Raw genomic sequence first — 23086 nt, forward strand, 5'->3', positions numbered from 1 at the left:
TATATATATAATATATATATATATATATATATATAGATAGATATAGATATATATATATATATATATATATATATATATATATATATATATATATATATATATATATATATATATGGACTAAAATATTTAAAATGTGCTCTCTTTTTTACAATTGTCACTGGCGATCATTACAAGAAAACCATATTTTCTTTTCGATTTCCAGATCATTTCTTTTCATTGATATCATTTCTTTGATTTCTTTGTTTTGATTCGATGAAATAAAAAATGTCAAATATATATATATAAGTGTGTGTGTGTGTGTGTGTGCGTTTGTGGGTATGTGTATGCGTGCGTGTGCGCGTGTGTGTATATACGTTTGTGTATGTGTATACCGCAATAGCAATTGATTGTATTAGTCTCCTATATCGTTTCAATGCTCTACCAAAAGTATTTAAAAAGATAATTGTGATCTTAATTTTGAGCGATTTTTTTTTCAAAGACATTTTTTCGATTTCGTTGGTAATGATAATCTTATTTTTATTGGCATTATTATTATTGATTGATTGATTGATCGATCGATCGATCGATCGATCGATCGATCGATCGATCGGTCGGTCGGTCGGTCGGTCGGTCGGTCGGTTGGTTGGTTGATTGATTGTTTTAGATTTGAGGGATTTTTTTCTACTCGACTCTGAATTTGATTTATTTTTTAAAAGTATTCATTGCTGAATAGTTGTTTATGTTGTTAACCTGTTAACTGATGCAGTTTGTTTTGTTGTCATTGTTGTTGTTGTTGTTGTAAACATTGTTATATACGCAAATTTTATTATGTTTATAAGTCTGCATTGGCTTGCATAGATTTTTACACATACACACACAAACAAAAACAGACACACAGACACAGATATACGGTTGTAGTAGTAGTAGTGGTAGTAGTAATAGTCGTAGTAGTAGTGGTAGTAGTAGTAGTAGTAGTTGTTGTTGTTGTTGTAGCAGTAGCAGCAGAAGTATTGCTAGCAGTAGTAGTGGTAGTATGATTATTAAATTTATGTTTGGGCTAACTTATATTCTCATTGAGTGTTATAGATTTTATTGTTATAATTAAAATCTTTGTCACATTAAAACATGAGCATAAGAGTGGATTATAAGAGAAAGAGAGAGAGAGAGGAGAGAGAGAACTAGACATAGGGAAAAAACGCGATGGAAGAAGATAAATAGAGAAGAGAGAGAGAGAGAGAATAAGAATGATATCATGTCAAAAAAGACATTTTTTTCTGTTTATTAATCTGAGAGTTACGTTGATAATCTGAGAGATACATTAAATAGTAATAATCGTATCTTACGTTTTTGACAAAATGTTATCATAAATGTTCTTAATATTATTATGTTATTATTCTTGTTGTATTTAATATTATAATAGTTTTAATTGTTTCTATTTATTATTATTTTATATTTTTATAACAATAACAAAAAGACAATAAATTCATTTAAAGTCAACTTTTTTACTCTCTGTCCATATTTCTATGAACAATTATAAATAATTTATACAGATCAATCGATATATGCATGCGTATTTATTTCTTTCTAAACGTCGTCATCATCGTCGTCATCTTTGTCGTTATCGTCGTCGTCATCAAGTTGTTTTTGTTAATGTTTCACGATCAATAATGTTTTTATAACAAGGTTTTATGATGTTTCATCTATCTACACGATTATGAAAAAAGACATACACATATACACAAACACACGTACACACACACAAACACACGTACACACACACATTGTTTATATTGTTTTTTATCATTTTTATAAATTTCAAATTGTTTATTATCAGGCTTACTTATCTGCTTATTGTGATTTCATTTCATTTGCTTGATAACTTAATTATTCTAATGTTGTGTTGTATCGTTATATACAAACTACAAACAAAAAGGCTCTTTCTCTCTCACTCACTCACACACACACACATACAAAGACACACACGCACGCACACAAACACACTTATCTATACACAAACACATGTATATTTGGTTGAAATTATCTTAAAATAAAGTTTCCCATAAAAATACACCGCCTTTTTGTCGTTTTTTAACTGATAGTCGAGTTTCTCCGCATTACAAACTAGGTTAATCAGAAGGTTTTTGGTTATGTCAGAAAGCATTTTAAAATACACGTTAATATTAACCATGTTAAGGCTAAAGAAAAATCTTTTCTTTCACAAATCATGTACTGTGTATCAACATACAATTGAGTAAAAGCCTTATGACACCCATCATATACCCGCAAAGGAAATAATGTTTCAAATTTAACTGTAATTTTACTGCTATATCTTTTCTTCAGAAGTTTAGCTGCTATATAAATGCTCTAATAATAATAACAATAATAGTAACAATAATAATAATACATTGAGATGTAGGTATTATTGTGGCTATTTATATTATCGTAACTAAGGGTTCATGGTACATGGTAGAACATAATATAACATGAAGACAGGCAGCTAACCAGCTCTCAAACGAGGTTTGTTTACACGCGCCGCTAAGGAAACGAACGAACGCGCAAGTGAAGAGCGATCAGCAGCCAGCTTCACTGCTGTCGTTATTATTATTTTTATTTTTTAATGTCGTTATTGCTGTGTATATTTTGTTGTTGTTGTTATTATTGTTGTTGTGTTTGTGGTTAGAATTGTCAATTAGTTCATAGTTACAGTTAATATGCATTCCCCGGTGCAATCGTTGAACATATTGCCCTCCCAGTCGATTATTCTACACAATAAAGTAACTTTGTATTAAAAGTTGCAGGCATCACCATTATAATAATCATCAAGTCGTCATTATCATCTTCATCATCATCATTCAACATCGTCATCTTCATTATTAGTTATCACCATCAAAGATCGATTCATATTTTACCTATTTCAACACTGCTCGCGCGTTAAGGTACTCAAGTCTTATTCACACACCCACCACCAACAATTTTGTGTTTATCCCCCATCACCTTTCTTCGCTATTTTCATTTCAATTATAAGACATTGAATATATATATGTATTATAAGACATTGGAGGTTGGAAATACGGTGCTTAATTGCCTTCTGACTAGCCTTTTCATATATATATATATATATATATATATATATGTGTGTGTGTGTATATATATATATGTATATATATATATATGTATATATATATATATATACATGCAAGTACTGAGTGAATGCATGCACAGGCAGGTAAATTTTGATGAATATTATGCAGCAATATATATGTATCCCCGTGATCGAACGAACAAAACACAGGTGAACAATGATATAGTAAGCAGTCAGTCGATACAACAGCAACTGTAGCTACTGCTACTACCACTCGTACATAACAATAAGTACAGTACTGCAGTTAGTATTATACGGTATATATAATAGTAAGTAGATACTTTGTTTCTTATACATTATACATAACGGATACTACTCTCTTGATACTGCAATATAGAAAGTTACCGTCGTACTAATGGTGATAATATAATAGCACTTGTAAAGAGTTACTTTTGCTAAGACCATATATACCTTTATTATAGCATAACTTAGTGTAAATGGTATTAAAGTCAAATCAAATACACACATATAACTAAGGCCTAAGCGGTAAATACGTGTTAACTTCTTTGACATTAGAATAAAAACTGAAAACGCAACAAATAACAATATTATTAATAATAAAAAAAACAATAATTAATAATAATAAATCTGTCTGATCGTTTCTTCTTATATTTTTTGTTGAACTTGCGTTGTCGTCTTCTACGGTATAATACAATTAGAAAAATCTTCCATCTCTTTGACTTAATCAAGGTGAGCAAATTTTGTTATGTTGTGTTTTAGCGGGACCTGTGTGTATGAGGGCGGATCATCTTGAAGCCCGATAACATTGTTTATATTTTATTATTATTATTATTATTATAAAGAGCCTGTATTACAATTTGTAACTTTACTACTAAATAAGTACAAAAATTGTTCATATACTACAACTGTTAGTATTAACTACATAATATACTACTACTGATATACAGCAGGGATGGGCAAACTACGGCCCGCATCCGGCCCGCGGAACTATTTGTATGCGCCAAAAAAGAGATGTCGTCGGCCAGACATTATGACAAAAAAAGGAGCCACATATCTTAAAAAATTCTCCCCCGGGTCGAAAAATTTGCTATTTAAGTACATATGCGGCCCTTCAAAGGTAAAATAGTTCTCAATGCGGCCCTCACAGCAAAAAGTTTGCCCACCCTTGATATACAGGAATAATATTATTAATGCTATTATTATTATTATTATTATTAATACCACGTTATAAAAATACGTATTATATATTTTTAAACATTGGTAATAGTAGTATATATATCTACATTCATACATTGTTTGTATTATTTTTTCCGATGATAAAGCGTTATTTCTATTACCATTCATTAAATCTCATGTGATTTTGAGTAATGCCAAATTTAAAAAAAAAATTGAATTGAAGTTGTAAAGATATTAAAAAAAGTAGTAGTAGTATTAGTAGAAGCAGTGGTCGTAGTTGTAGTAGTGGTGGTGGTAGTAGTAGTAGTAGTAGTAGTAGTAGTAGTAGTAGTAGTAGTAGCGGTAGTAGTAGTCGAAGTAGTAGTAGTAGTAGTAGTAGTAGTAATAAAATTTTTTTTAATAATATTAAACATAATAAAAAAACTACAGGTTGCATGTGTTTCTGTTATTGATTAATTTTATATACCTGATATCATACATATGTATATCTTTATCTTGATATATACAAAAGTACATCCTTATATATATATATATATATATATATATACATATCTATGTTTATCACGATACAATCATAAATGTTTGATGAATTTTGTTGACATTAATTTGGCGACAGGGTGATAGTATGTATTAATTTATCGATTAATTTTTTCACGGTTATTATTTGCTTTATTAAAATTCTATGCAATGTTCGTTCGTACATTCTTCCGACATATAAATTTTCATATTTACTTTTCTCAGCTATGACATCTCATGTTTTCAAACGCTAGTGATGTAATTTAGACATGGGCGCCGTGATGTGGTGAAGCGGTGAAGGGCCTGGCACTGATGTTGGAGTGCCTGGATTCGATAGCAAAGTGATGCCTGCAGATCACACGCAGAAATGTGTGTGATGCCTTCTATCACGTGTATTCACATGTTAATAATAATAATAATAATATAAACATTTATGACGCGCTCATTCGCACAGCTGCTTCAGAGGCGCCCGGGGCCCGTGTTAAAAAGATGAGTCTTTAATCCTTTTTTGAAAAGACTCAACGAGGAACATTGTCTTAACTCAGGAGGTAACGCATTCCAGACATACGGAGAAGCGTGACTAAAACCGCGGCCAGCCAGGCGGGATCCGGCTACGGGAATGTTTAAGAAACCTGTTGAGCTGCTGCGGAGTGATCTAGTATGTTCATGTCTGGATATGAGATCGTATAGATATGAACGCTCGTTTCGGGCATTTTCTAAGTCAGTGTTTTTTGAAAGTGTCTGACAGACAGGAGTTAAGTGAGTAGGTTGTTTCTGATGCATATATACAAAAGACCTCATTTTCCTAAATATTACACATGTTTAATATTGTTCTCTTATAACAGTAAAATTTTTAATTTAAGTATTCAAGTATAAATAAGTATTCTTTTTGTTCTTATTATTTTTATTATTAATAATAATAATATTATTATTAACTTATACAATTGAACGTATAAATAATATTTAAACCGTTGTTATTCACACTCACATGACGGCTTATAATATACATAATTAATATAATATAAATACATACATACAAACATACATGTATACAAGCATACACGTATACATACATATACATGTATGTAAATATATATATATTTGTGTACTAGGTGTATATATATATATATATATATTTATATAAATTATTAATCCTCTCTATATAACATCCACCAACACACATCCAGCTATCAAAATTGTTTATATATATATATATATATATATAAATGAAATTTTTTGGGTAGATGCGCCAATGAAGTTGAGTAGTTTGTCAGTAGTTGATAAAATACAAGGCTAATCATATTCAAGAATCATAGATTACATTTAAAATGAATGTTTTAATTGGGTTTTTCTCTGAAGAAATCATTTTTACCGAATTTCAAGAGGTCTCTTGTTTGTGTTTTTGTTGGTGTAACTTGGAAATAACCTTTTATATTTATAGTAGTTTTAGTAGCAGTAATTGTTGTTGTAGTAGTAGAAGTGGTGGTGGTGGTGTGGTAGTAGTAGTAGTAGTAGTAGTAGTAATAGTAGTAGTAGTAGTAGTAGTAGTAGTAGTAGTAGTAGTAGTAGTAGTAGTAGTAGTAGTAGTAGTAGTAGTAGTAGTAGTAGTAGTAGTAGTAGTAGTAGTAGTAGTAGTAGTATTCAGTATAAATATTTATATTGGAAACAGTTATTTTGGCAGTTAACGCGTTAAGCTAATCAAAAAATAATTAAAATAATTTTTTGTTTGCAATATTTTTATTCATTATTCTTGCTACTATAATAACAAAAATTATTATTATTATTTTATTATTTAAGATAAAATTATTAATAAATAATTATTTTATATTAACAGTCGTCGTCGTCATCATCATCTCTCTGTGGACAATCATTGTACAATTACAGAACGTCGCCAAACATCAATTACAACAATTATACACCAATAACAACAGCTGCATAATTATCTAAAGAGGAAAAAAAATTCAATCTCATCATTATAAAAAAAAGATTCTAACAAAAAAAAGAGTTAGCAACAACATCATTGGCATTTACAGCACCGAAACAACAAAAACAACATCACAACAACAACACAACAACAACAACAAAAAACAGCAACAACAACAACACAGCGCAACACCATTATAATGGACAATCAGCCAAATGATTTTGTTGAAGTAGCATTTGCTCCATCCTACGAAAATGTTGGCTACACTCCAAATGAGGTCACAGAAAACCCCGACAAGCCCTCTCAGCAACATCCACCTCCATCTAATTCATCCTCTTCTTCCAAAGCTGCCACAACTGCAGCGGCTACAGCAACTTCATCAACGTCTCCACTGGATAAATCTAACGGAGCCTCTTCTGAATTGAACCGCAATCGGCCGCACAGTGCATCTATGATGAGTCGCAAGAGTACACTCAGTACCAGGAGTCATGCCTCGCTCAGTGTTAGCACCTACGTCTCGGAATATGCTGCTGGAAAGATGTATTCTTATAAGGTTGGATAGTTGGATGGCTGACTGGCTGGTTGACTGGTTGGTCAGTTGGCTGGTCTATTGGAAGTATTTTTATAAGGTCGGATAGTTGGATGGCTGGCTGGTTGACTGATTGGTCGGTTGGCTGATTGATTGGAAGTTGGTTGGTTGGCTCGTTGGTTGATTGATGGTTGATTGGATGATCGTTGGTTGATTAGTTGGTCGATTGATTACAAATTAGTTGGTCGCTGGTTGATTGTTTTGTTGATTTGACAGTTTTTTGAATGGTAGGTTTATTATTTTTTGCCGCATGTGTTCAAACCATTGAAATAAAGTTATCACTTGATAAATCCATAATCCAACAACAACCGACCAATCAAAAAATCAGTCAATCAACCAACCAATCAACCAGCCAACTAACCAATCAGTCAACCAGCCAGCCAACAAACCAATCAACCAACCAATCAATCGCCAAACAATCAACCAACCAACGACTCAACTCAGGACGGCTCATTCAGCAAAGCAGTGGACAAATGCAAGGGCATCTTCAACGAGCAGGATGGAGAATTCATGGGAGCATGGCTGCTTACTGAGTCAGTTGTTATGTTATTATAATCAATAAATTTATTATTATTTTATGATAATTTTTGTTTCTATGTAGTTTATTTGAAGTATTAAATAAAAATTTAATAACTATTATAAATGATAGTTTTAAAATGCGCCAGTGTGCATAATAACAAGACCAGCCAGCTGACCAACCAACTGATCATTCATTCAACCAACCAACCAACTGATCATTCATTCAACCAACCAACCAACTGATCATTCATTCAACCAGTCAACAATCTAACCAACCAACCCAACCACCGCCCATCAACCAAACAGAATAGGCTACTGGGACACGGAGCACGAAATGATGGTACTTCTGACTCAGGAGAGTATGGCGGTCGTCAAGTATAACTTCATCGGAGACAACATCAGACTCTGGAGGAAGATTTACTTGAAAGACATCAACAAGCTGCAGATTGCCGATCTTACGTACCCCTCTGTCACTCTTATGATGTGAACCTTAATTTTTATTTTCTTTATTTTTGTAGTTTTTACTTTTCCAGTCATGTCTGATTCAACATCATCATCCTCATCCACAATCATCGTCGTCGTCTTCACCATCTCGTTATCATTGCAGCTACATTCGTGCACAAAGAGCTTTAATTGGATGGTGATGATGATGGTAATGATGATGATGATGATGATGCTATTGAGAGGATTCTTATTGTAGAAATTACATTGCACTAAATTTATTTGCATTTGGTAGAAATAATGAATAGTGTAATAACAACTGCACATGTCTAGACAGATTGCTGTTTGTCTTTCATGATTAATATTTGTTCATACAATTCAAAGCTGCTGCAATCTATCTGATTGTCCTTCTATTCACTTATGTATTCATTCGTTTATTTGTTCGTTCATTCATTTATTTATTTCTGATTGTCTTTCTATTCATTCATGTATTCATTCTTGTAGTAATTCGTTCGTTCGTTCGTTCGTTCATTCCTCTGCTCTGTTACTTAATCCAGCTATCAATCCATAATTTCTAATGGCTGATCTTCCATCTATCCTATCTATCTATCAATCATTCTTATCAACGCAATGTAGTGATTCTTTTATTTTTTTCACAATTTAATTTAATTTCTTCGCCTGTTAATCATTCGAACCAAATATTAATTTGCTCATCAACTTATCCAATCATTCATTCATTCAGCCATCCGTCCATCCAACAATCCATCCACTCATTCGTCCAAGCATCGAACAATCCATCCATCCACCTACCCACCCATCCACCCACCCATCCATCCATTCATTCGTCTCAGACCACGTGATCATGGTGGAGTACGTCTGCACCTAGGGACCCCGACATTCCTGCAGCGTTGGAACCCCTGGTGCAACGACATTCCCCTAATGACCTTCACCCACCACCCCACCATCTACAACAAAAACGAAACCGACACCGTTATCTACAATGCCGACGATTTCGCCGAGTCACTCCTCGCCGAAATGGAAAAGATCTACAGGAGAGATGGTCGGTTGTTCGGTTGTGTGGGCGGGTGGGCTGATGTGAATTTGTTTAACTTTGTGTGAGTCTGTACGAGATTCTGTGAGACTGTGTGAAATTGCGTAAGATTGTGTGAGAATGTATGAGTTTGTCTGAGTATGTCCGAGCTAGTGCGTATTGGCGTCCATATTAAAATTCGAATTATGGAAACAAGATGGAAACATTCGCCACGCCACGCCACAGGTCGCGAGTTGAAGGTCGACGACAGCCCGATAGTTGTGGAGTCCTACGCAGGCCTCATCTCCGTCCTGCACAATCAGAACAAGCTCGGTTTCAATCTGGACAGGAATGGAATGACATTTTAACGAAATAGGCGGGGCTTAAGCGCATCTGATTGACAGCCGAACTTGATGGGGATGATGTCGGTGACTATTGATTGATTTGTTGATTTCTTACCGCATTACGTTATGCTTTCAAAGCGTTTTTATTTTCCCTTTTCGTTTGTATCTTTTAAACCGCATCTACGTACGTTTTTAGAGTTTAAATTTTGAAATCTTTTAAAAATGTCCAAAAAAATTTGTAAATTAATATTGAAACATGCTAATTTCTAACAATAAGTTAACATTCAAATCAACCAAATAACTACTCTACCAATCAGCCAACCAACCAACCAACAAACAAATCAATCAACCAATCAGCCAACCAACCAACCAATCAACCAACCAACCAATTGGTCAATCAATCACAGACAAACCCCAAATACATTGGTTAACTAAAACAGTGCTAATATTTGCGTGTTAAGTTATTTGATCTGACATCAAGATTAACAACAATATTGATTGCACAATAATAATAATAATAACAATGATAACCATTTTTATAGCACTTTACTTTTATTCATTATTCATTCGTGACTAAGTGCTGAACCGGCAGTGTATGTCAAGAGGTAGCTGTGATCACCAACACTTGTCTCTGATATTATTATTATAATTTTGATTATCATCATTGTTATTTCTATTGTGATTATTATTATTTATTTACCATTACTGTTATCGTTAATAAATGTTGTTGCAATTGCTGTATTTCTAGTAGAATCACCAGAGCCGTTAAACATGCAACCGTGACGTCACTATCACGTCATCGTTTGGTTATCGTGACGTCACATTGCACGATCACCATCGTCATCATGTCACTAAATGATAACAACACATGATATTAATGTATCATTTCATTTTCATAACATAATACTCCAAATAACGCTTTTAATTTGTTTTAATCGTATTTATTATTTCAATTAATTAATCATTAATTATGCTTCTTAAGTATACTTAAATATTCCCCATTCGATATAAGCAGTTTGAATGATTTAAGTTTGAATATAAGCAATTAATTCATCCATTCATTCATTCCTTCAGTTACTTATTCATTCGTTTCAAAAAATCAATTACTCATCCGTCCCTTTCTTCATTCATTCATTCATTCATTCATTCATTCATTCATTCATTCATTCATTCATTCATTCATTCATTCATTCATTCATTCAATCATTCGTTTCTACATTCATTATCAATTCATTTAATATTTAATTAGTACACAGATTCATCAATCGTTCATTCATCCATCAAAAAACAAATGAAAAACACATGTGAGTGAAATATCAATGTGTTTATTATGAAGTAATAATAATAATATTAATACCAAAAAATATCACAAATACGACAATATTGTATTTGTAGATACCATTCCGTTTACATATTGCTTGTCCGTCTAATTCAAATAAACTACACACGAGCTGTTTGTAGTCGATGTGACTTGAATAAATTGATGAATTAGTGAATGAATGAATGAAAAAATGAAAAAATGAATGAATGAATGAAAGAATAAAGGAATGGACGAACAAATGAGTGAGCGGATAGCAAGTGAAAGAATTAATAAGTGGATGATTGAAAAAATGAATGAATAATAAATTAACCAAACGTTTATGAACGAATGAATGAAAAAAAGAATGAATTAATAAATGAATGGGTGAATGAGTGAGTGAGAGAGAAAATGAGTGAATGAATGAATGAACGATTAGAAAAACGAATGATTTACAAATTAGTTAAACGTTAGTGATGTACGAATGAGAAAAAAAATGAATCCGAGCAATTAAGCAATCTAATGACTGATTGAGTGAGTGCATAAGTGAATGAATTAATTAGTGAATGATTGAAGTAATAAATTCACCAATCAATAAATAAAATCATTAAATAATTATGGTATTTAGACAACAGGCAAAAAACGAACGGAAAGTGAAAAAAGAGAACGAAAAATGTAAAAAAAAGAAGAACAAACAAACAAGAAAAACATACTATGTATATATATATATATATATATATATATATATATATATATATATATATATACATACATATAATATAATATCTATGTATATATTTATATATTTATGAATGAATATTCCTGGTAATGCGTTTCTATCATATGGAAATTATGAGGGAAAAATGAAATACATGCAATAGTTAACAATATATGCTATATATATATATACTCTAAAGACAGTAGAGGTAGATTTCGTATATAATAAAATGGCCTAATATTATGATATAGTAAATGATAATGCTAATTTAAATACGTTAATATTAATTTATTCAAATGTAAAAATTATGTTAACTAGCGGCGCAGCTCATTAACATTAATGCAGCTCAGTGATTCGTCAATAATAATATGAATAATAATAATAATACTAATAATAATGTCATGTCACTATCAACCCTTAACGTCATGGCAAATAAATAGTAATAATAATAATAATAACCACTTATTGGTGACATCTAAGAGAAAAATATAAAAATTACAAAAAAATTTATAAAAAATTGATTTTCAGCCAATAAATGTGAAGCATATTTATAAGCAAATACAAAAAAGGATAGTGCCTACATAAAGTGTGGATATATATATATATATATATATATATGTGTGTGTGTGTGTGTGTGTGTTGTGTGTGTGTGTTAATGGTGTGCGTACACGAACATAAAAACATGCACACACATATATACATTCATTTCAAGCGTAATCATGTATGACAGCACCATTATAGTTATATTGATATTCTTTTCTTTTTTAATATTGCATTGCCACGTCATCATCGTCGTCATCATGATCATCATCGTCATCATTACCATTATCGTTAATGTCATCATGATCATCGTCATTATCATCGTCATCGTCATCATCATTGTAAATAACAACATCAAAGCAATAGCCTAACATCATTATCCGCGATTAAAATATTTGGACTTTAAGTAATAAATGAATGAGTGAATGACTGAATGAATGAAAGACAGAATGAGTAAATGAATGAGTGAATGAATAGTATGATAAAGAGATGAACGAATATATGAATGAATTGTGAATGAATAGATCATGAATGAAATGGTTACTCTGGAATGAATAGATAAACGATCCACGAATCGTGAATTAATATAAGAAAGAAAGAAAGAAAGAATGAATGAATGAATTAATGAATGAATGAATTAATGACTACATAACCGACTAAAAGTTGAAAAAAATTTCTAAGAGGAATAATATCTTTAACAGACGTAAAAGTTGTTTAGAAGAAGAATAAGGAACGAGAAAAAAAATGAAAGAAAATAATTAACTTCGGAAAATAATTTGAAATAAAATACATTTATGTTAAAAAATAATACACACATACATATACACAGACACACACACAGACACAGAAAAAACACAAACAACTGATCAAAAATAATAATGTATCCATAGGAAACATTAAAAAGAAGGAGATGAGGTCAAGTGTGTGTGTGTGTGTACGTGATAAAGAAGAAGTGGTGAGTGCAGTTGGATGCTTCAAGCAATGATGACAATGGTGGTGCTGATGATGAGGAAGATGATGACAATGGTGATAAAAATTATGGTCAGATATGGTGATTTTGGAAATACTGGTTTGAATATGACGACTTTAAGAACGATTACATTGGAGATGATGATGATGATAAGATGAGTAGGTGATACAATAATGACAAACTGATGACGATGAAGTTGATGAGGAAGAAAATATAAAAACCTTAAGAATTACTAAATATTAGTAGCACCGACGATAAATAAAATGATGATGATAAACATGATGACGACGACGACGATGATGATAAAAATGATGATGGATACGATGAAACCAAAGAATGAAGAGGACTATTAAGATGACTACAAAAAAATGTTCTTTCAATTCTTAGAAACATCAGATAGATTCCATTTATAATATAGTGCATGCATTACACGGCATAAAACCGTCGTCCCACCCACCCACACACACACACACATATACATACACACACACTCACACACACACACACACATCTCAACGCTGCACATTCTTCATCTTCGTCATGTTAGTCTTTCACTGCTATATTTAGGTCAGATCTTCAATGCACAACACCCCAATAAATATAAGCTAGCACATAAAAAAAAGTTAAATTAACGAGAAATTCTTTAAAAATGTAAACAAATTGAATCTATTTTCACCAAATCAAATTTTGCAATTAAAAATAGATCCATTATTGAATAAAAAAATCGCTAAATTAATTAATAGATAGACTACTAACGATAAAAAGACTGGACTAGTTTAAGATAAACGACTAACTTTGCCGACGAGGTTCAGCTCAAATGATGACTATGCAAATTCCTAAAATAGCAAAAGCCATACATAATGTACACCAACGCCTACATGTATACGCTCACAATTATAAATACGGATGAAAACACACAGGCGTACGTATACACGTATACAAAAAATATACATAGTATTCATATTGATAAACAAATACACACAAATACACACATGCATACATAGATAGATACCTACCGATGTAAAAAAAAATATGTTAGATAGTTAATTGAATTTAGAGGGGAGCAGACTCAGATGAAATATCATCATTGATGATTTATCATTGAAAGCAGATGCGCTGCTATGTTATTATGTCTCAGAGTGTGTGTTGATAAAAATAAAATTCAATTTATAAAAGTAACGTGATATGGTAGAAAAATTATGAATTAATTATGAAAATTATATAATATCATCATCATCATCAACAATGACAACACATCATCATCATTACCGCCATCATCATCATCATCATCATGAAGACATCACTGCCATCGCCGTCAAGAATTGTTACTCGGAGTCGGGAAAGTTGTCATTCGGTTCTGACGTCATGCATTCTACTCTCGCTATTGAACGTGCGACTCCATCGTAAGCTACTTACTAAGTTTACAACTCAATCCAATTCAGGCGCACTTTCACAAGTAACTTTCATACTTTAAAACGTCATCATTACCATTATAATCGTCGTCGTGGTCCTCTTCAATCTCTAGAAACATAATCACGAGTGTCATTAAATCGTCATCAACATCATCATCATCATCGTCGTCGTCATTAACATCATCATCATCGTCATCAACATAATCGTCATCAACATAATCGTCATCTTCTACCGCCTCTCATTATGGCAACAAATTGGATGATTGCAATGCACTTGATGTCTCTTCCGCTTTAATAGATAAAAAAAAAATAAAGAAACTGGAGTGAACGAACGAACGAACGAATGAACGATGAAATGGAGGAATAAAAGAATAAAAAATGAACGGGTGAATGAACAAACAAACGAACGAACGAACGAACGAATGAATAAATGAGAACAACGCAAGAGAAAATACAAGAGTAAAAAGGGCAAATGAATAAAAATTGAATGAACGAATAAAAAAAATAAGTAAAAATGAATAAACGAATGAACCAATTGATAAATGAATGAACGAATAAAAGAACGAACGAATGAATGAGTATAAAAAGGATGGCATCTCCAACAAAACGGGAATTAAAATTTTAGATAGTTAGATAGACCATAAGCTAGATAGATAGTTAGATAGACCCTAAGACCATAGTTAGGTTTATTATTATCATCGGTAACATCATCATCGTTTTTTTCATCATCCTCATCCTTCTATTTTTCTTATCACAAACATCATCATCATCATTTCTACTCATCTTTATATGTTCATTCATCGTCAATTTGGTTATCATCAATATAACCATAGTCTACATCATTATCATCATTATTACTAGCACAATCACCATATCATTGTTATTGTCGCCGTCATCCTCATCACACTCACCATCCTCATCACACTCACCATCATCATCACACTCACCATCATCATCACACTCACCATCATCATCACACTCACCATCATCATCACACTCACCATCATCATCACACTCACCATCATCATCACACTCACCATCATCATCACACTCACCATCATCATCACACTCACCATCATCATCACACTCACCATCATCATCACACTCACCATCATCATCACACTCACCATCATCATCACACTCACCATCATCATCACACTCACCATCATCATCACACTCACCATCATCATCACACCCATCATCATTATCATAATTTTCATCATCATTATCGCACTCATCATCATCACCATCACCACACTCATCATCATTCTTATCGTCGTCATCACCATCACACTCACCATCATTCTCATCACCAAACTGGTCGTCGTCGTCATCATTTTATCATCACCACTCTTATCACCGCCATCAATATAAGTGGATAAAAAATAAATATGGTGTAAAAAATATAAATCTTCCACTTGGCACTTATGCCTTACCACCTTAACATGCAAAGACAAAATAAAATGAAGATAAATAAAAAAAATGAATGAATGAATGAATGAATGAATGAATGAGTGAATGAATGAATGAATGAATGAATGAATGAATGAATGAATGAATGAATGAATGAATGAATGCATTACAATAAAATACCTTATATGTAAAAAACCTCGTGACGGAGGAGCAAAAAATAGTAGAAAGGAAGAAAAATACTTGAATGAAAAAATAAATAATATAAATTAATAATTATAAATTATTATTACAATGAATAATAATAAATGCAATTAATTATATCAACTTTGATTCAATACTTCGTGAAATAAAATGTTTCATACTTTCCGAACGTACGCAGATCTGAAACTTAAAAGAAAAATGTTAACTAAACATGGGGAGGGCCATAAATTATAAAAACTGATGAGATTGTACCTATCTACACACACGCACGCACACACGTGAACACACGCACACACGCACACACACACACACATGCATGCAATCATATGAACGTATTCTTAGCAAGCATAATTTCACGAGTAGTTACAGAATAATGTCTCATTTTGTTCTTTTATGTCAAAATGGATTCCAACAACGTAGCTTGGGAAGGGCACTGAGCACACACACACACACACACACACACACACACACACACACACACATACACAAGCACACACGCGCACGCACACAGACACACACACAAAGATGCCTAGCAAAACATGCAGGAAAAAATATGTTGTAATATTTCCTGGAAATTATTGTCTCATAATATCATTTTATTATAACAAAAAAAATATTGTAAAAATAATCATAATAATTACTCAAAAATATCGTGATAAGTTGCATAATTGGAAGAAATGGTGATAAAAAAAGTTAATTTGAGTATTTGCAGATGAAGCAGAGTGTGTTCATCATATATGAACATGATACATCAGATGTGAACATGATACTACACCATTGTTTTGATTATTTAATTCAAACATATAACTCACGAATATCAAAGTAAGAACATGCAGATATATATTTACAAACTCAAACATATATAGGAGCAAGAAGACAACATGCATGTGACGACGTACACACATACACAAAATCACACACGCACGCACGCACACACATATACATATTTATATAATTATATATAGAAACATGGTTAGAAACATTAAAAAACTAAATAATAAAAAATACACGAATATAAATACGAATAGAATACAAACAGAATTGACCGATTAAAAAATATTAATTGAATTAAATATTTAAAACGAAGTGAAAAAATTGACACACGTAGCCAATTTTAATGGTCAAAAAAAAAAAGTTAAAAATCCTCAATACAACCAACTGGACTATGATACATAACCATTATGCAATTACAACATCCGGATACACATGTACTATCCACTTAATGATACACACACGATACCGTCATCATGTAGCTGATACACAGTTATGATATAAAAAAGATATGCGATACAAAAACAGCAAGCAACAGCAGCAAGCAAGACACAATCATTATTATACAACTGATATACAAATATGATACATAAGCGATAAAACAATCCTGATAGCATTATGATAGTAATATGATAGCATTATGATACTATCATACGCTGATTTCAAACGATGATAGATTGGCTTGTGAATCAAAATCCTCCTCTGATAACGAGGCCATCGGTGCTCTGACTAAGGGCTCGTCTATAGACCTGTCCGATGAGAAGTTTGACGTTTCGCCTAATAATTTATTCGTCACGCTAGGCAGAGAAGATAGAGATGTTGATTGTTGGTCGTTGTCGATGGTGGTGGTGTGTTGTTGCTTGTGAGGGCTTTGAGGTGTATAGAAATTGTTGTTGTTGTTGTGAGTGATGTTTTTGATGTTGTTTGTGTAAGAAGTTGTTTGCGGAGTGTAAAAATTAATGTTGTTGTTGTTGTTGAGCAGCCTGTTTCTGTTGAGTGGCGGCAGGTAATTGTTGTTGTGGACGGCTTGTGCGAATGAAGTTGGTCTCTTGACGACATTCGGTACGTTGCGCAACACAGTCGTGTAGTTGGAGCATACATTTAACGGTGCCTGCAGCATCGCTGATGTTGGTAGAGGCGCGTTGTTGCCGGTGGCAGGAGACACATCATGTTCGTTGACGACGTTGCCAGAAACAAATTTTGGGTTCCTGTACACGTTGCTGTAACAATTATTCGGTTTCTCAACCTTAGTGCCTGTTGGAATCACTGCATCAAACACCGCAACATTGTTGTTTGTTGCCGCAACAAGACTGTCAACATTTTTTGTATCAACGGATGAAGACGTATCAATGATTGGTGATGGATTTGATAGCGGGTGGATGGATGAGGGAACGAAGGCAGTGGTGTAAGGCTTGTGATTGAATGTGGGATTGATCTTGCAACCTGAGGAGGAGGCGGAAGTTTTGTTGTTGTTGTTGCTGCTGCTGCTGTTGTTACTTGCAGAGTTGCTGCCTTTAAATAAATTAAAAAAATTTGTTGGCTTGTTTTGTTGGTCGATATGTTTAGAATCGAGCTCTGACTGTTGGTTCGATGGACATGCTGTATTGTGTGACGCTTCAACGGTAAAATCTAAATTATCGTAACCAACCCTGTCAACATTCAAAATGTTGCTTGCATTGTTGGCAACACTGTTGGCAGCATTGTTGGGACTACCCTTTAACAAAGTCATCAACAACGACTTCCTCTTGTGAGCAGTCGGAGTGGGGGTAGTTAACTCAACATTGTCAACATTTATCAAGGCCTGCATACAATACTTTTCATCATTACCACCACCAACATCATCATTATCATCATCCTCATCCTCATCCTCCTCTTCATCATCTTCTTCATCATCTTCTTCATCATCATTGTCATAATCGTCATCAGAAGGTCCCTGGAGAAATTTGGTTTGTTGGCAGATGATGTTTGACAGTGATGATCGTTTCTTGTTCTGTTTGGTGGTGGTTGCAGCACTTGAAGCGGCTACACCGGCGAGGTAGTTGATCGGGTTCTCGTAACCATTCAGATCAGTGTTATACAACTGCTGGGTTGTCTTGTTTCTGGTGCGTGCGTGCATGTTCAAATAGTTGTTGTTGTTGTTATTGTTACTATCTTTAATGTGATCCGATTTAGTTACAGTGGTATTTTTAATGACATTAGTGGATGAGTTGTTGTTGATGTTATTATTGTTTTTGCTAGTAAGGTCGTGTATATAATTGCTCGGGCACGTTTGCATGTAGCTGACGACGTAATTAACATTGCTGCTGTTTATATCGCTGCTTTTGTTGTTGTTGTTGTTACTATTGCTGTTATTATAATTGTTGCTGCTACAAATATTATGGTTGTTATGAATGATAAAATGATGTTTTAAGCATTCATTATAGATCTCATCATTGCCTATAACGTGGCTGTTGTAGTTTGGCTTTGTGTGTTTGTTGCAGATGTGCTTGCTGTTGCTGCTGGGATTGTTGTTGCAGTTGTGTGAGCCTTTCACTGCTGTTGTTGCTGTTACTGTGACATTGGTATCTTGTTCTGAAGATCTGACTAAGATAACTTTCTTGCTGCAGAACTGATTGGAGAGTGCTTTGAACGTTTTCAACGATGTTGAAGATGACGACGACAATTTGTTGTTGTTGTTGTTGTTAAAGTGCTGTTGAACTGGACGATAAATCGGAGAAGAAACAGAGGTCATTGTTGTTGTCGCTGATGGTATCGTTGTTGCCGCTGATGTGGTTGTTAGTTGCTGCCTTCTTGTGGACGTGTCGGTAGCCATCGAATCTGGCGACATCTAGTAAAAATAAAATCAATTCAAGATGAAAATAATTGAACGTCAAACGACAACGACTGCAATTATTGCAACCATTACTACTAAGAATACTAGAAGCATTACTACCACTACCACTACTGCTACTACAACGTCTGTTCCTGCCACTACCAACGCGATTGCTGCTACTAACTACTACTACTACTACTACTACTACTACTACTACTACTACTACTACTACTACTACTACTACTACTGCAGCTTCTGTTATTTGTAGTATTTGGAAAGCAACAAATATCACTGTTGGAAAATTAGAGGCAGACATGCATTGACGTTTCAAATCAGATAGCAAATGGATGAAGCTCGTTCGTGTTTAAAAACGAAATTGCATTGAAAGCTATTGATACGGCAACAATTAAAAGCTATAACAACACGACAATTTAAACAACGACAACTGCAAAAACAACAATAAAAAATGGCCAATACAGCAATAACATTACAACAATAATAACAATACAACACTGCTACATTGTCAACAAACCAACACAGTTACGTAACAATGAAAACGGGGAAAAAATGACACAAGTGACCTTGACATATCCTTGATCCTTGAAAGTCAGAGCCTCCCCATTAACAATGGCGTCAATTTTACTGTCTGTGACGGTGTAACTAACAACCGTGGTACCTTCCTCTATCACGTCGTCGTTGTCGTGGCTGTAGCTGCGACACGTCGCCCTTATTGTCTTTATTTTTGTTTGAGGTCTATATTTCTTAGCGGTTAATCTGAGTGTCAGAATGTGTGTACTAAGTGTACATGTTTGTATCTGCGTTTAATTGTTCGTGTATGTGTGTGTGTTTGTATATGTGTATGTGTGTGTACGTACATATCCAACCATTCATTTATATCTACACCACCCATCCATCCATCCAACTTATAATATAAACATATAGATGGATAGATGAATGGATGGATGGATAGATATATAGATAGATAGATAGATAGATAGATAGATAGATGGATGGATGGATGGATGGATGGATGGATGGATGGATAGATAGATAGATAGATAGATAGATAGATAGATAGATAGATAGATAGATAGATAGATAGATAGATAGATAGATAGATAGATAGATAGATAGATAGATAGATAGATAGATAGACAAACAGACAGATAGATAGACAGACAGACAGATAAACAGATAGATATGCATCTTACTTGGGCCAGAGTGGGGCACAGAGGACATGCTGCCAATTGTACCTGCAACCTTGGTCGTAAAGGTCACCCGAGGCTTTGGCTTTGCCTGTCACCTTATCAATTACAATGTCCAATTAAAAATAAACTTATGAAATATTGAAGTGAATTGATGAAAAAGATAGAGGCTGGCTTATAATTCATACATTCATTCACTTATTCGTTGATTGATATATTCATTCATTTGTTCATTCATTTATTTATTTGCTTATTCATACATTTGTTCATACGGCTATAAATCCATTAGTTGAATCATTCATTCATTCAATCAATCAATCAATCATTCATTCATTCAATCAATCAATCATTCATTCATTCATACTTCCATTCATGAATAAAAGGATGGATAGATAGATTGAGAGAAAAAATAGGTTGATTGAAAGACGGGTAAATTAATGGAAGGATAAATTGATAGTTGAATTAAAAACTAGATATACTAACAAATGAATATATTAGATTGACTGACGGATGATTGGAAAGATAAAAGAGATACGATAAAATTAGGTAGGTCTTCTGTATGTAGAAAAACACTATCAAAAACAAATTAATGGAAAAACATTGCAACTCCATTAGCTCTGGAGAAAACAATATCGCAATCATTCCTGGCTGGAAAATAATATTTTCAACATCAATGTCATTAAAACTATAACAGCACCAACAAGAACAACAACAATAATAATAATAATAATAATAATAATGAACAAAAAAATGTGAAAATAGTACGATTTAATGAAGTGATTGAAAAGAAGGTGAATATTGGAAAGATAAAATCCACCACTATACTGAAAATAAATAATAAAAATATGTGTGCGTGCGTGTATGCATGTGTGCGTGCTTGTGTGTGTGTGTGCGCGCGCGCGTGTGTGTGTGAGTGAAAGAGTCTGAGTGTGAGGTCTGCCTGCCTCATGATGTTTCTTTTGTTGACTCTGACTAAACAAACAGCATCAGAAATGATTCCACAGAAACACAATGGTAAACATTCATCCGTTTGTTCATTCATTTCTTCATTCATTCCTTCATACATTTATTCATCCATCCATTAATTCGCTTATTCTTTCATCTAACCGTGCATCCATTCATTCATCCTTCCACTAATCCAATCATTCATCTAATAACTCACATACTCATAATTTCATGCATCTATTACATCATCAACTCATTCACTCACCCACCCATCCATCAACTCATTCACTCACCCACCCATCCATCAACTCATTCACTCACCCACCCATCCATCAACTCATTCACTCACCCACCCATCCATCAACTCATTCACTCACCCACCCATCCATCCATCATTCACGCGTACGTAACGTACATTCAAAGAAGCATGTTTATATACGAGAGAGAGAGAGAGAGAGAGAGAGAGAGAGAGAGAGAGAGAGGGGCAGGACATTCTCTCAGCCATAAATTGCTGCGAGAACAAACATTAACACTCGGCAAAACAAAACTTTAACGACCTCAAAAGGGAAGAAATGACTCCATAAAAAAAATAACAACACATAAAATTCTAAACGTTGATATATATATATATATATATATATATATATATATATATATATATATATATATATACGCACACATACTTAACAACACAAAAATACGCAATTATTGAGCAAATTAATATCCAAGCATACAAATTAGGTGTACATAAAAACGAAAATACAAAGTTATATACACACAGTGGCGGATCTAAGCGGAACTGGAGTGCCAGTTTCGTGTGTTAGAAGTCGGTAGAAGTCATTATTTTAAGGGGGAATGTGCAGTTTTTGACACGTGACGTGATAAACAAACGAAGGTAGTAAGCCAAGCCAGAAGAAAAATTTTCAAAATTTTGGCTCCCACGCTAAAGTTGTCTAGATCTGCCACCGTGTATACACATACATGAAATCCCACACAAATCTAAAACATTATATACATGAAGGTACAGAGAAATCTTTCAGGCCAACATTCACCGAACAGAATCAAGGAAAACAAAGAAACGAACAAACTGAGGATGGAAGGACAGAACAAACATGATCCCATACTTCTAAAACTATAAACCCTGTTTGCATACACGTGAGTAAGTACACACTTACGAATGA

At 33.5% G+C, this 23086-nt stretch overlaps 2 protein-coding genes across 2 annotated transcripts; one reads left to right on the forward strand and one right to left on the reverse strand.

Annotated features, from left to right (window-relative positions):
- Window positions 1-3551: 3551 nt before the first annotated feature.
- Window positions 3552-10538, forward strand: HELRODRAFT_98103 (hypothetical protein). Its single transcript, XM_009015460.1, has 6 exons — window positions 3552-3811; window positions 6606-7251; window positions 7732-7820; window positions 8113-8289; window positions 9099-9237; window positions 9448-10538. The coding sequence occupies exons 2-6, from the start codon at window positions 6898-6900 to the stop codon at window positions 9643-9645; spliced, it is 957 nt and encodes a 318-aa protein (XP_009013708.1). The 5' UTR covers window positions 3552-3811; window positions 6606-6897; the 3' UTR covers window positions 9646-10538.
- A 7054-nt stretch (window positions 10539-17592) lies between these two features.
- On the reverse strand, window positions 17593-22410 carry HELRODRAFT_169625 (hypothetical protein; the record flags this gene model as incomplete). Its single annotated transcript, XM_009015461.1, has 4 exons — window positions 17593-19770; window positions 20337-20529; window positions 20967-21058; window positions 22321-22410. 4 exons carry the CDS (start codon window positions 22408-22410, stop codon window positions 17593-17595), a joined length of 2553 nt encoding a protein of 850 aa, XP_009013709.1.
- Window positions 22411-23086: the final 676 nt, after the last annotated feature.

Source organism: Helobdella robusta (assembly GCF_000326865.2).
Source record: "Helobdella robusta unplaced genomic scaffold HELROscaffold_16, whole genome shotgun sequence".
In the NCBI taxonomy this organism is placed as follows: Eukaryota; Metazoa; Annelida; class Clitellata; order Rhynchobdellida; family Glossiphoniidae; genus Helobdella; species Helobdella robusta.